The 16,172-nt window shown below is 35.2% G+C and overlaps 2 protein-coding genes and 1 pseudogene across 22 annotated transcripts in view; all 3 read right to left on the reverse strand.

Annotated features, from left to right (window-relative positions):
* LOC131161545 (uncharacterized) overlaps positions 1 to 4,340 on the reverse strand; it is a 33,558-nt gene extending 29,218 nt beyond the window's left edge. For 11 of the 16 annotated variants that reach the window (XR_009138530.1, XR_009138535.1, XR_009138538.1 and 8 more), the window contains exons 1-2: positions 4,028 to 4,320; positions 3,300 to 3,411 (exon numbers count right to left, since the gene is read on the reverse strand). Coding sequence is in view for 3 of the 16 variants with exons in the window: in XM_058117374.1 (XP_057973357.1) it covers positions 3,300 to 3,411; positions 4,028 to 4,309 (394 nt within the window). In the remaining 13 variants the exon portion in view is untranslated. Of the gene's footprint in view, positions 1 to 3,299; positions 3,412 to 4,027 lie in introns of all 16 variants that reach the window. The other 5 variants (XM_058117374.1, XM_058117375.1, XR_009138544.1 and 2 more) reach the window with 4 other exon arrangements.
* Positions 4,341 to 7,058: 2,718 nt separating this feature from the next.
* Positions 7,059 to 16,172, reverse strand: part of LOC131162464 (uncharacterized) — a 75,619-nt gene continuing 66,505 nt past the window's right edge. For 4 of the 6 annotated variants that reach the window (XM_058118963.1, XM_058118964.1, XM_058118966.1 and 1 more), the window contains 2 exons: positions 10,413 to 10,616; positions 7,059 to 7,271 (listed from right to left, as the gene is read on the reverse strand). In XM_058118963.1, the coding sequence (XP_057974946.1) occupies positions 10,434 to 10,616 (183 nt within the window). In that variant the 3' untranslated portion in view covers positions 7,059 to 7,271; positions 10,413 to 10,433. Of the gene's footprint in view, positions 7,275 to 7,410; positions 7,499 to 10,412; positions 10,617 to 16,172 lie in introns of all 6 variants that reach the window. The other 2 variants (XR_009138819.1, XM_058118962.1) reach the window with 2 other exon arrangements.
* Positions 12,135 to 15,295, reverse strand: LOC131161336 (probable alpha,alpha-trehalose-phosphate synthase [UDP-forming] 11; annotated as a pseudogene).

A 16,172-nucleotide genomic window follows, 5' to 3' on the forward strand; every position in this document is an offset into this window, starting at 1 on the left:
AAGCTGGAACAGGGTGCCTCATCAACCTAAATAATTTCATGAGGTTCAATTTCATCACTGAAACCATGAACTTCTGTCAACTGTTTCCAAAAATAATCCTCTCACTGATGCACTCGTACTCTCAAATTCCTCATCCTCCTGAAACAGCTCAAACACTGGAGACATCAGCCCACTGCTCCCTATCAACTGCTGATCTATCCTTATCACTTAACTCCTCAATCTCTTACCCCACAGCTTTCCTTCACCTTGGCATAATCCCTGCTTGGGTTGAACTGCACAGGATACTTGAAGCATCCACCATCGACAAATCCTCCCCCTGAACTGCTCTATTTTTGAATTCCCGTTTCAGCATCCCAGTAGGATTTTTCAATTTTTTTTACCCCAACGTCCAAGTGCAAAACAGGTTCAATTCCCAGCATCACATGGGCCTCCAAAGGCTTATCCCCTGTAGCCTCCTCCATTCAACATTATTGTCAATCTCCATGGACTTTTCCCCCAGAATTTTCTCATCTGTTACCCCACTGAGGTCATAAGGATTTTGGGCTGAGATCTCATAATCCATACACTTCTCCCCAAATATTTCCCCCCCATGAGCCCATTTGGCATAATCCCTGCTTGGGTTGAACTGCACAGGATACTTGAAGCATCCACCATCGACAAATCCTCCCCCTGAACTGCTCTATTTTTGAATTCCCATTTCAGCATCCCAGTAGGATTTTTCAATTTTTTTTACCCCAACGTCCAAGTGCAAAACAGGTTCAATTCCCAGCATCGCATGGGCCTCCAAAGGCTTATCCCCTGTAGCCTCCTCCATTCAACATTATTGTCAATCTCCATGGACTTTTCCTCCAGAATTTTCTCATCTGTTACCCCACTGAGGTCATAAGGATTTTGGGCTGAGATCTCATAATCCATACACTTTTCCCCAAATATTTCCCCCCATGAGCCCATTTGGTGGTCCAAACAGTTTAAGAAGAGCTTTCAGATATTTATTAGCCCGTACCCTTATGCTTTGCAGACAAAGCCCAATTTCATAATGAGGACCTCCCTCCATGATGGAGGATCACTGGTGAACTACTCTAGGCAACCATACCCTGTTTGAAGATTTAGAAGACAAGGATTTTTTTTTTTAAATTAGTAAATTAAGATGTTTCAGAATTTTAGTTAATTTAGGGTTACTTTGTGTATTTTGAGCAAGTTGGGGTTATTTTTGTAGTTTCTGTTTTAGTTAGGATCATTTTTGTAGTTTCCATTTTAGTTGGGGTTAAGTTGTAATTATTTGTGCTAATTGTTGTAAGGGGTGTATAAATAAATAGTGATTGTGTATTGTATGGAAAAACTAGTTGTCAATTTGTTTGGGGATTTGTTTAGGCAGGGGTTTGGCCCATTATTTTGTTGGAATCAATCAATATTTACTATTATCTAATGACTGATTGCTACATTTATCTTATCTTGGGTTTTATATATAATTAGTCGGCATCTAAAATTTATGCATAGTAGTTTCTGTGCGAGTCATTGAGGAATATGACTATAAATATTTGTCTATGGAGTGGATAGCAAGCTCTTATATTTCGATTTCGACTCAAATTTTGAAGCTTCAAAAGTACGAAAATTTTGATGGAAATTTTGGTTTCGATGTTAATTTCGATTTCAATTTGAAAAAAAAAAGAAAAAAAAAGAAAGGGAAATCAGTAGTAAAGCATGAAATTCTCTGTGTAACTTTAGAAATGGTTAGCAGACATAATAATGTAAATTTTAGGACTAATATATTACAAGTTAAATAGACCTATGTTGTGTATGAGGTGAAAAAGTTGTAGTATAGTATGTGTACCAATGTATTTGTAAGATAATGTGCATTAAACATATCCAGTTAATACAAATGAAATCCATAAATCATTTAAATATTATTTTTATACAAATAATGACAATTTAGACATGAATGGTTAAATAAAATATTGTTGTAAATTTATTTTTTCATATAATTTCAAAATCACTTGTAATAATCTTTTGTTTCAATAAAAATAAATTAAGAGAGAAATTTCACTTCACTCCTAAATCTCTCAAATTAATTCCGAGGAAATTTCATTGCATAGTTAAAATTTTGACAAGTTTCACTAAAATTCTCAGATTTAAATTTAGGATGATTCATTGAGATTTTGACATAAATTGTGCAAGATGGAAAACAACTGCTGTTTTGATTTTCGAGGGTGATGGAAACCAGAAATTTCAATGGAAATTTTGACAATTTCATGGAAATTTACGACCATGGTGGTTAGTACTTACAGAATCGAATTAAGATCAATATTATTTTACAAGAAATTTTCAGGATGGAAGCTTTGATGGAAATCCAATTCACTAGTTGCTGATATTTGCATTTGAAAGTCTTTAAAGAGCATATCGTGTTACTTTGGTAGATCAAATGAAGAAGACAACCAATTGTAGGAAGATCAATTCAAACTTAGCACTAGTTCATAATTCTTGTAAGCAGAGTTCAATGTAAGAGCATGGCTACAATAGCATGGTAAAGAGCTGGTTATCAGGAGGTCGTGGGTTGTAGTCTTCTTGCCCGCATTTATTGTGCAGTGTTTAAAATATTAGTGTATTCCTCATACAGGGTGTTAGTTATCGGGTCTTTATCTCTTCATGTGCTATTGGGCTGCGTGTGAGCATTAACACTCTCGCACACGCACAGCCCAATAGCGCATGGAGAGATAACAACCTAAGCTTTTAGGTAAAGTGGTAATCTAATACACCTATTCAAGCTTGGTCTATTTGTCTATTCTCGTGCAAGACTAGGTCATGAGGAGGAGTGTTGGATAGCTTGATACCCATTCTCCCACCATCCAATAGCTTTAGCTTTTACATAAAGTGATGACTTTAAAAATATAATAAAATAGAAGTCATCTTTATTTATTTACTGTATTTTTGCAAGCACATGCTCATAGAACACTTCTCATATGCTCCCAATCTCCAAAACTGGACAAGACACTTTCCTGCTCACGCTTTTGTCACTAATTCATGCTGCTCTAACTTAATGAGTATAATTTTACGTTCTCCAAGTGCTTAAGCCACAGAAAGAATTCCTCAATCCTTTCATTTTTGGTAACACTACAAGATAAGTGAGCTAACCCAAACTTCACATACACCCCATTTTTTCTTCTCTCATATCATTTTTTATTCGCTTCTAAGTTTTAATTTTTTCTATTGATGAAATTAACATGGTCAGAATAAAAAGGATTGATATTAAATTAAATAAAGATTAAGAATTTAGCAAAGGATTAAGATAAATTATCAAGTACCTGTTGGAAATATTTCTGTGCCTCGCCCATCAACATCAAAAAACATAGGAACACCACCTTCTACACCATACACAAGAGCTCGGTTCTGGCACTTTGCAACTGTAATCTCTGCCTAAATTACAGTTGTTGAAAATAAGTTACCGACTAATGCATAAGAAATAACGGCTTAAAGTCAATAAGATTTCAATTGCAAGTTGGTTAAGAACTGCAAATAAAAAAGGTGGATTGCAAAAATATTTCAATTAAATTATTTATCTACAGCTTTCTTGGATAACCAGAACTTGAATTTTGGAACATCTATCATAAAGCACGAAGAATATGAATACAACAAATGAAAATTAGTTCAGCTTTCAGTGAATTACATTGCTCCCACACAGGAAGGAAGTCTCAGAACTTTAAATTAATTCCAATAGCAAGGAAGTTCACCAGATGACGTACGAACAAAGTGTTTTTTCCCTTGTATTAAACTAGCAATACAATAATTTCACTTGTGCGGTAATCATAATTCAAATGATCTCCAATTCCAAAGTTAAAAACTCAAAACATTGTCTCTCCAATAAAACTTAAAACTCAATTCACTTCCAAGCTCTTATCGAAATGGGCTTGTTTACAAACACAATATGCAAAACAGAACCAAATTATCTCATTCCAGCAGCACTCCCAAGCATACCGCGAGTTGGAGAAACAATATATAAGACAGTATAAGCTTTAAAACATCAGAATCGCACCTTAGGAGGCAGCAAGACATCAATATCGGCATCCGAAGCATTGGGAAACCTCTCTTTGACTGTTCGTTTCAGCTTCTTTCTGTCTGCGCCGGACAATCTCTGCTGTGCCTTCGCCTCCACCGCCTTCTTGAACATGGTGGAACGGATCTGATCAAATTCCTCTCTCTCTCTCTCTCTCTCTCTCTCTCTCGTCTGTGCAGATTCTGTGAAGGATTTAAGGAGCTGAAGGTTCTGGAACCGAATAGAGACGGTGACTGTGGAAGAAGATATTGTATAGAACATGAGTTCAAGAATATGGTGTGATCTACGCCATTTTCACAAATTTTATTTTATTTTTAGGGAGTTTAATGGAAGGTTTTTTTTTTTTTAAACAGCATTTTACGTTTGGAAAATTAGTACGATTTTCGTGTGAATAATTTTATTTAAAATAATTTATATTTTTTTTAAAAAAATTAATAGTTTATTGTCATAATTTAATCATTTATAAATCTTAAGCATGAATTTACATTTCTCCAATTTCAAATTTAAATATAAAACCAAGATAATTTATAAAAGGATAATGATACTCACTTCCCTTAAGATTTGACAAAAAAACATAGGTCTTTTATGAAGTTTCAAAAATATCAGAAACCTCGCCTGAGTTTTGACAAAAACATGCATATATTCTCTCAAAACATTTAACTTTTTGTAAAATACAATGGATGATTTGTGTCTTTTTGACAAACTTTAAGAGAGGTATATGAAAATTTTAAAATCTCAAAACAGGTTTCTAATATTTTTGAAATTTTAAGAGAAATAATTGTCTTTTTGTCAAACCTTAGTAGAGGTTAATACCTTTTACTTTTTATCAAAAATATATATTTTGTTTAAAATTATAAAATATAAATATAGGTGTAGGATGTTATTATGATACTATTCAACACGTGAACATGAAAAATATTTAAAATATTAAATATGATATGATAACATTTAATAATGTTGAAATTAAAATAATGTAAAATATTAATTTTAATTTTTGTTAGAGGCAAAAAAATATTCACCTTTCCTGAGGTTTAAAAAAAAAAAAAATAGAGACATGTTTTGAGGTTTCAAAAATGTCATAAATCTCTCATAATGTTTCAAAAATACTATAAACCTTTCTTAAGGTTAGTCAAAAAAAGATATAAATCTCTTCTAAAAAACTTGTCTTTTTATAAAATGTAAGGGTAGATTTGTGCATTTTGACAAATCTTGAGGGGTATTTGAAATTCCTGCAATCTTAGGAGAAGTTTGTGGTATTTTAAATTTCAAAATTTTAAAATTTAGACAAATTTATAATATATAATAAGAGTGAATTTCCGAGTCTATAGTTTGATTTCTAAAATTTATCTTTTATAGTTAGATTGTTATTTGTCTAAATGGCTTTGGAAACTTGATAATAATTTTAGAAGTTGTTAAAAAAATTATCCATTTTATTTTAGGATATATACCTTTTATTTAGCATTTATAATACCATTAGGTGTACATTATTGTTTAATCAAAGAGATTTTTTTTGCTCACACAAAAATTTACACTATTTGTACATTTAAATTTAGTATAATTTTTTTTTTACTAAAAAATACGAAAAAAGGGAAATGAATTCAAAAAAGGATTCGGTAACATAGAAAAGTTAACTTTTTAAGAGAAAAATACGATTACATTTTTTTTTTTTAATTTTATTTTTGAAAGAGAAAATTTATACATTTTTTAATTACTCTTTTGTGTGACACTAACACTTTATGAGTAAAACTAATTATTTGTAGAGGAATATTTTTAATTTTTTTAAAAAAATGGATAGAAAAAAAAAAAAAAATTTTCCCTCCCTTTCATTCCTTCTCTTTGAGAAACCATTTCATTAGTTTGCCCTCGGTTAGATTGTAATTTTGTTCTACATTTTTCTCATTTTTAATGAAGCATTTTCAAATGTAAAGGAGATAAACTTTTCCACTCCTATACTAAGTCACCAAATTTAGTTCAACTAGGTAAAACCCTACACAATGCAAATGCTTTTTGCAAATTATAATATATTACACTAACAATATCAACCATAATATCTTATCAAATCCTTTGGTCATAATGCATGCAAACATCTTTTCCAGTGATTGATTGGAAATTAGAAAATGATAAATTGGGATGCTATGCCTGCCCCATAGAGGCTTATATAATTCCCTTACCAAGTAAAGGGGATTTTACTAAGTAAAGGCAAAGATGTAGATTATAGAAATTGTAAGGAGGGAAAAAAAGTTAAATGTATTGAAAGAGAAAAGGTTCTGAGAAAGAAAGAAGAAAAGGGAAAATGTAGGAAGTTAGAGATGGAGAGGAGAGAAATAAAATGTCATAGGGTGAAAGTGATAGTTATTTGTTATATTATGTGAATGTTTTGAGAGATGTCCTTACATGATCAAGATCATTTATACCATTTCGAGTCAATTTTAGAGTAATAAATATCCCGAATAATCTTGCTATTTGACAATTGCGAGTGCAAATTCAAATCAACTTATTATAAAATGATCCGTCTAATGGATGTAGTTATCACAGCCTTTACCATGCACCACTTTCTTTTAGTAATTCATTTCTTTTGAAGGCTTTGTATGGATAGATTAATATATATATATATATATATATATATATATATACATTTCCCTAGATAAGTAATTAAAAAACATGTACATTCACATTCAACTATTGTAATATTTGCTTCAAATAACATTATTTACTAAAAAATTATGATCTTTGAAGTTTGTTGCCTTAAAAAAGGGGGCAGATGAAATTTTTTCAATGAGAATATTGATGTCTTTTACCCAAAAAATTTGTTTAGTGATTCAGGACATATTTATTCGCTCTTACTTTACTCCAAAATCGAACATAAAAAAACAAAAAAAGATTGCCACCTATTTTCTTTTCCTTTTCCCAATGCTTTCCAAGTTTGAGATGGGCTTAACCATATTTTTTGCAGGTGAAAAAAAAAAAAATCAGATATTTAACAAATGAATTGGAACAGGACTACGAGGTATAGCAGTACTAAAGCATCATCTATTGTTTTATTTTAAATTTTACAGGAAAATTTAAATGAGCAAACATCAAAACCTGATATTGACACAACAAAATTAGCTTAAGCATCCACAATCCCAATTGCTTCTGTATTAACAGCCTAATAGAAACATTAGGGAGGTGGTCGTTGCCAGCTTACCCACTCTCATCTTCTTGTCCATCCTTTTACAAAAACCTGCTACAAAAGGAACACAATCATTATTCCCTATGCTAACTTAAAACAAGTTGAAGAACACATAACATGATGGGAATGCTAGTCATATTGGATTTAGTCAAGTCATTCTACCTACAATAGACAAAACAATTTTCTATACCTCCAATTTACTACTAAAATTGTGTTTTACTCGAGTGAAAGCAAAATCTTCCATAGTTCCATTGGCCAAACTGATATCAGGAAACTTACTGAAAGGCGGAAGCATTAGGGATGCTTAGAGTCATGATCTTTGCCCTAGTTTCTAAAATTTTAGAAAATTGAATAGAAGATCTGGAAATATTTACCTGTTGTCCAAGAAGCTAGGGAATATATATTCACTATATCCAATATAAAAAGCTAGCCAGTTGATTAGCCTTTGCAAGACAAATCCTCAGCAGACATAAAGTGAGATATATAATTTATTGCAAGAAGTTTTAACCAATATAAGCCGTTTCATAGTTGCCATATATTTTCAGATGTTGACTAAAACACAGAGCACAAAGAATGATGGTGATGAGGGTTCTCCCAGTCTACTCACTTTACTAGACAAAATATAACTATTAGGCAATCAAATTTATAAGGAAGGAGTAAGAGAGTGGAAACACATTCCATAACTCAGTTAGTCCATGTCACTAAAACCAAGTTTTCCAAGGTTTTATTGAGAAAGATCCACTCAGTATAATCATTTATATTTTTATTCATACTCAATTTAAGAGCTACATAAGTTGTTTCATTTTTGCTGAACATAAACTTATGATACTTTACATAGTAGACCAGAAGGAGAAAGAGACATTTGAAAACTTACTAGAATAAGAGAAAGAAAGTGAAAAAATTTAAGTAGTATAAAATGTATAAAGAACAAGAATGATGACGTCTTAACTAAAGAAGAAGACATAAAAGAGAGAAGGCAGAGATACTTTAAAAAATCGTTAAATGAAAACCAAACTGAAAATTTGAACTTGGAAGTGACAAATGAGGAAAAGACTAAAAATAGGAGATTTATTCACAAACTTGAGTCATTGAAGTTAATATGACTTCAAAAAAGATGAAAATTGAAAAATCTATATGATTAGATAACTAAAATATCAAAATGCCTAGGGGATAAAGGAAGTATATGGTTAACTCATCTATTCAACACTATTATAAAAACCAAGAAAATGTAGGAGAAATGAAGAAAAAACACATTAATACCCTTATATGAATAAATGCGATATTCAAAATTGTAATAATTATATGTGATTAAGATTATAAGTCACATGATGAAATAGTGTGAAATGGTAACTGAACAGAGAGTAAGACTAGAAATGAGGGTTTCATAAAATCAATTTGGTTTTATACTTGGGAGATTAACAAGAGAGGCTATTTATCTTTTAAGAAGATTAATGGAAAATTTCAGGGAAAAGAAAAGGAACTTGCATATAGTTTTTATGGACCTAGAGAAAGATATGATAAGAGTACCTAGCGAAATTATTTAGTGGTTATGAGAAAAAAAAGTTTACAGTAGATATGCTAAAGTCATTAAGGAAATATATGGTAGAGTAACGACTACAGCGGTTGAGTGGTTTTGAAAACTTTTACCAAATTAGGTGGCTTTTTGAACAAATTGTAAAATCAAGGCAGCCTGCAATGATAAATATGAATTTTTTTCTTAAAGATACATAATTTTGACTTAAATGTTTGTCTTCATGACCTCATTGGTCGTCATTACAATTTTCATCATTTTAGCTATTGGCACTGAAATATTATAGTAATTGCAAATAATTTAACGATAGGGGATCAAAATGACAAAAATAGAAATATTAACATGTTAACTGTTAAAACTAAAACATAAGGGCCTGGAATAACAATGTCTTGACTCGTTGAGAGTGTAATACATACTTTAGTCTTACCTTTGCCTCTCACTTTACTTTTTTCTTTTTTTAGAAATGACAAAAATATTACTGTGTGTTTTCAACTCTTCAAAATTTGCATAGCTAAAAAGAGTTTACAAGTGTTCTCTAAATTCTTTACATTTGGAAGACTAGATGTCAAGTCAATACACAAAAACACACACACACATACATAAGCTGGAGGTGTTACTGTTAGGCCATTAACGTGACTGAATTTGACTCATAAACTTCAATCTCAACCTGTAGCTTGATTGATACAGTCTGTGAAGGTGAACTTAGGGGTGATGATGTCGCTCAAAATTCTAAAAAATTTATATTAAATTAACTTATAATTGCTTTAAAATATCAAATATTTTAGTAGCTGCCCTAAAATTCTTCCTTTTTTTAATAAATTTCATTAAATATTTTATTAATGCTCCTAACTTCCGTTTCCCCTTTGTGCTAGAGTTCATTTTATATGTTCATCAGCACCTCAATTTCCTTCACCAACATCTTTAAGTGGGATGGGGTTGGTGGAACTGGGAGTCAGATCTAGTGGACTTGGATTAGTTTAGGAATCCTAGAAAAGGGGCTGGGAATGCCAATATAAGATACTGAAAATGGCCAAACTGGGATTTTCTATTCAGTCCATTGCCATTCCAAGATGCAACGAGTGAATTGAGCGACTTGGATATTCGAGCAAGGAAAAAGAGGCTTCTTGTTAATTTCATCAGCAAGTTTTTACTAACCACACTGTCATTCTAAGGGTGGAAATAATGGGTTTTAGAACAAAAGGGTGCAAATAATAATCAGTTAAAGAACACAGGATGTTCTAGTAATTTCTCGTAATATTTCCATATGTCATTGTGTGTCAGTTCAGTCAGACTGTGAGAGAGATCAGATGAAAATCAGTGAAAAATATAATAAAACCATGCCACTATAAGCTATGAAAATCCTGTTACATTGTAATGTTACACAAAATTGTGTAGTTTGCTTATGAGTGCATTCTAAAATAACAGAAAGGCATAAATATAGAAAACATTATGGTAAATGCCTCAACAAGGGAACAAGCCATTCACATAACCACCTCCTCCCCCATTTTTTCGCATTAATTTCTATTTTTTTCTCCCACAAGCAAAGGTGGGGGAAATTGAAACATTGATCAGACAATAATGCAAGTGCTTGGTCAATTAATTTTGGTTGGCAGGTGAAGATTGAACAGCGGCTAAATTAGAGAGAGTTAAGGAACTTTTACCATTCATACATGAAGCTTGCATTAAATTTTCCTAGCAACAATGGCCACATTCCGTGGGGATAATGCAGGATCAAAAATTGGCAGCATGACTGCTTCAATGGAACTGCCTTGCTCCTGGAGGAACAACAACCTGTCAAGAAGAAGGAAGGTCTCCAAAAGTGGACCCAAAGCAGCCCGAAGAGACCAATAAGGACCTATAAGTTCCTGCAAGTAATTGATATATTATCACTTTATCAGTACCAAGCCAGCGAAGTTCTATGCAGTCTTTGAAATTATAATGTTAAATACACTATGAAGACGCCTGTGCCAGAATAAGATGCAGAGATGCACCACAATTGCCTTCTATATTCAATATTTCTATCCTAATGCACAAAAAAAAAATTAAAATAAATTGGAATAAAAGAGATTGCTGTAGGTAAATTTTGAATCATTAATTAAAATCAAAATTGTGAACTGAAAAAGAATAAAAGGACTGAAGATCTGAAATGATTCCATGCCTTTAACACATTATGATACATTTTTTGGATCTGAATTCACTTATAGATACAGCGGTGCGCATTTCTTCATGTGTACAATGTCCTACATCCTTTCCATTAATTTCCTCCACTGGAATAGGCAAAATCCCATCCATACATTACTGCTCTTTACCCGGTTTATTTCCTCAAAATAAGAACTCCCTCCAAACCTTCCAATGGAGATGGTGGCACATACACTAAATCCCCAAGTAAATTAGATGATTTAGACACATACCTACACTGTTCCCAAAACTCAACCAAAAACAAACCACACATACAAACTCACTGGCAGCATCCCTCTCATCCTCTGACATCTCCCCATTGCTTTTCCTCCTTACCCTGGCTAACTTTTTCATCTGAATCCCTCTTGACCATTACCACCACTAGTTTTGCAGCGCAATCTGATGAGAATAAACTTACTTAACCCCCCCACCCCCCCAAAAAACAAAAAGCTTTGCTACATCTATTTCCCTCATCACTATGCAGTCCCCCTTGTAGCACCTAAATTTCCCAGAACATCGTTCCACAAGCTTCCGGAACCTTTGTATCCCCATCCACATCAATAGATACGAAAGGATGCTCATTGGCCAACCTCTCACCATGACCATATTTCTCACCCACAAAAGAAGCAGACACATCAACTGAACTTCCAGATTTGCCTGAGACACTTTGTCTTTTACCAAAACCTGCCATCCAGGACGCACAGATCTATTATCCTTGCTTGTGATGAAGATGTAGCCAACCATTCCTGCAATAGCGGAACAAGCCTATTAGGGTGACTTGATTTTCCATTATCTGCAAACCTTGAGGAACAACCCCAACATTTTAAAAGTTACACCCCTGACATATAATTTTGGAAACATTTGTCAACACTCCTGATCCTCCATCAAACATCCTCTATTGAGTCAAACAAGATATGATGCATCCTTCTTTAATCTTTCAAATTGTGTTTTCTACCCTCTTTAAAGGTCTTAGCCATTTATCTATACATATGTATTTGCATGTATCAACAGAAGCAGTATGTTAATAGAGAAATGATAAACAATACAGGAGAATAAGGAATCCTCAAAAAAAAAAGAAAAAAGAAGAAGAAGAAAAAGAAAAGAAAAGATAAAAAACAGCAAAAAATTAAGTAGAAACTAAAACAATCAAGGAGAATAAGAAATCCTCAAAAAGAAGAGAAAAAAAAGAAAAACTAAAGTAGAAACTAAAAACAATTAACATAAAACAGCATATCAATCATGCTGAACATCTTCAAGATATAATCCCTTGAAACAGCCAGCAGCAACATCCCGCCACAAACAAGACAAATGCAGAAACTTATCCCAAACGAAAATCCAAGAAGTCTTCTTCCCTTAAAACGCAATTGCTCTTTTCCATCCAAATACCCCCACAACACAGCAAACAAACCACATCTCCATAGAGTAGCTTTCTCTTTGGCCCTTCCAAGCCCCAAAAAAGAAATAGCCAGCATATCCTCCAGAGACTTCAGATGTAATGAATCTGCTAGTGTGAACTATATGATTGGATGAATTTCAACAAGAAAATGGAATGAATGGAATGAACGATTGAATGGAGATTTACTGAATGCAATAAAAATGGAAATGAAGCTACAAGTTGGCTGGTTCGAGAGAGCCACTCTCCAGAGAAACAAAGAAACAAACAGATTCCCAATTTTCTAGCTGACACACTCATTCCCACTAGCCACTATATACCCTTAAAAAACTTCTAACAACCTGCTTCTAGAAGACCCATATGGGCTTTTTTCTTTAAGTAAAGCGAAAGACAGAGTTTGTAATGAAAGAAGACTTTGTAATAAAAGATAAAATGGGCTTTGGCCCACAGTTCCTTGGCCCGATTTCTACATCTCGGCTCGCATGGACTCAGCCCAACCTCCACACAGTAACTCAGCCCAAACTCGCACGTGCACCTAATCCCCTCCAATGCTCGCTAGCTGTCTCCAGTGTTCTCCCAGCTCCCCGCTGGTCTTCCTCCATCCTTATTCAAGTTTGGCCCATAGCAATACCCTCCCCTTTAGAGCACCTTCCCCACAAGGTGAGAAAACTTCTCCTTCAACATATGATACCACTCCCACGTCGCATCTTCCTTCTCCTGCTGCAGGATTTCCTGGCGGTGCTTCTCTGAACAACGCCATCTGTCTTCTCCCTCCCCTCTCACATGCACAAACCAACAGTAGCTTTGGATCAGAGAATTAGGTTTTGCAAAAAGATGTTTTTCTATTGCCTTTCCCCTACTTCGCATGGTTGATATAAGGTTTTCCACTACCAAGCCTTTGCTAACACCTTGTGGCTTCACTCCAACTATGTGTTGACCTGTTTTAACAACTACAGGCTCATTAGTAAGATCACTTTCAAGATGATCTAGAAGCTCCTTTACATGGCATGATCCAAAATCAGGGTCAGCTCCTTGATAGTGCCATACAAGCGCACTTTCCTTCTATTCTATAGAAGAGCCATTAGTTGTTTTAGTGTAAAGCTCCATCACAGGTTCTGCCATCTTTTTCTAATCAAATTCCATCATTAATGGGCAAGATTCCCATGGGAAATCCCTAGTCCACCTGCTAAAGTAACCATGCTCTCCTAAAATTCCCAGTTTTTCATATGTAGAAAACCATTTGTTGAGAGAATCCTTCCCTCTACCACTGCTAACAAAAACATCGTTCTTGGGATCACTACACAAAGTATTCGACACAGTAATAGCTTCATTGCTGGGAGTTTTGTCCACTGAAGATTCTGACATCATAGTCCCATCATAGTCCAGAAGTATCAACCGGCTATTTGTATTCACATAGGCACTAACAATGTGATCAACGGAGAGCTTCCTGAAGTTAGGACCCATAGCAACAACCCTAAAACACAAACCAAACCCAATACCCCAACACCCACTCAAGTAATGCTCCCAACAGGCTCTCTCAAGGTCCTGGCCAATACTACAAGACCAATAAGCAACGTCATGAGAGCTAACATACTTATAGTGTTTCTCATGTTGCCATTGTTTCTCTGTGACTTCCTTTGTGATGGCCAAACTCATAGCCTCTAATACACAATCAATGTTCCAGGGGTTTGCCCGGATTGCACTACTGAGCGACGGCGAGCTCCCAACAAATTCTGAAACAATGATAACACTCTTTTTCAGAGGTGCATACCCATCAGTTCCCAAAGCCATGTCCAAAGCAAGGCTGCCATGTCGGCAAACTGTGTGCTTGTAAGGCACCAAGTTCATCCCATTCCTTACATCATTCACCACACAGCACTCAGAGATAGCATAGTATGCAACCTTCTCTTGTGTCGGAACAAACCGGTTGACAAAAGCAATTGGCTCATTCCCTGGCTTTCCAGAGCTTTTATTGATTTCTTTCGCAATGAGATGGATTTCATTCTCAACTTTTGAAATATCCTTACCCCGGCTGCTTGCTGGTTTTGCAATCTAAACCCAAACTACTTTCGCTTCCAATCCAGGATTTTGAGCTAATAGCTGCCTCATCCCAAGGAACTTCAAACTTATGCCTGTAAACATAGCCATGTCATCCACACCTAGCATTACAATTCTCCCCTTAAATTGTTCCTTCAACTCTTTGACCTTATCAACAGTCTCTGGAAGAGGCATAGTCAATTCAAGCTGACCCATATGAATTCTTAGGAGGATTTTACGGCTTAATGTTCGACCATAATACTCAATCCCAGGGTAACCCCCTTTTGATTCATAATCCAAACCCAACATCCTACTACAACATGACAGAAAGTGCCTAGCATAATCAAATGTATGGAAACCAATAAGATCGGAATTCAATAAGCTTCAAAGAATCTCTTCCCGCATGGGAAGTGTTCGATATATTTCCGAGGAAGGAAAAGGGCTGTGCAAGAATAACCCAATCATCACCTGGTAAAATTTTTTCCGCAGATAAGACGACATAGCCATGAGGTGATAATCATGTATCAAGACGAAATCCTCATTAGGGTTGTTTAGCACCTCCAAGATCTTATTCGCAAAAATCTGGTTTGCCCTTACATAGGCACGCCACTGAGACGGGTTGAATTGGGCATCATTGATTGGCGAAACAAGCAATATATAATAAAACAGAGGCCAAAGGTAATGCTTACAGAATCCATGGTAGAACTAGTCCTGAATTTCATTGGACATAAAAGTAGGCACGCACCCAAACTTCTTCAGCAAGAATTGGGCAACCTCTTCTTGCTCCGCCAGTTCAATCTCCGCCTTCAAACTCCCCACATACAAGACCTCAACCTCCGGCGGGAACCTCTTCCCGCTAGCAAGAAGCGGCTTCAACCCTTGCAAAAACTCCATTATAGGAGGACCCTTGAATGAAGACATTTTGAAAGCCCCCATAGAACTCGCTTTCAAGACACCCGCCCAAGACTTCATCAAGGAAATCAAACCAAACACAAGATAGTGAGATTTTATGTGATTGCAGCCCTAGAACGGGCGCGAGAACCTTTTCTTTTTGGTCTCAACGTAGCTCAATGGCTTGGCGAGCGCTTTTGGGGTTGTGAGTTGATTTTTGTGAGCTTGCATGTGCTTTTTCATATTGACATCTCGATGAAACCCCTTTCCGCAGATCTCGTAGAAGTGGATGTGCTCGACAAGCCACTCCATAGCGTCGAGCTCCACGATCTCGCATTGATTGTCTCCATCCACCTCATCAACCACCTCCTCGTTGACCACCTCACCCTTCATCGGAATCTTGTTCAGAGCATCGAAGGAGTTACTGATAAGTTCGCGAAGGATGATCTCCGCCTGGAACGCTAATGTCTCTGCCTCTGCCATCAGATCAGAGAATGAGCGATCGCTGGACGGCCGAAGCTGATTTGCTTGAGTGATTTGCATACCCTACAAAAACTTTTGACGCACTTCTTGTGATTTTTTGTGGCCGATAATGGTTCCGAAATCTGGTTCATGCGAGTTCCCTCTCCCATGGTTGCAAGAATTTGGCTCTGATACCAATTGTAATGATTTTGCTAATGTGAGCTATATGATTGGATGAATTTCAATAAGAAAATGGAATGAATGGAATGAATGATTGAATGGAGATTTACTAAATGCAATAAAAATGGAAATGAAGCTACAAGTTGGCTGGTTCGAGAGAGCCACTCTCCAAAGAAACAAAGAAACAAACAGATTCCCAATTTTCTAGCTAACCCCCTCATTCCCACTAGCCACTATATACCCTTAAAAAACTTCTAACAACCTGCTTCTAGAAGACCCA

The sequence above is a fragment of the Malania oleifera genome, chromosome 8 (assembly GCF_029873635.1).
Source record: "Malania oleifera isolate guangnan ecotype guangnan chromosome 8, ASM2987363v1, whole genome shotgun sequence".
Lineage (NCBI taxonomy): Eukaryota > Viridiplantae > Streptophyta > Magnoliopsida > Santalales > Ximeniaceae > Malania > Malania oleifera.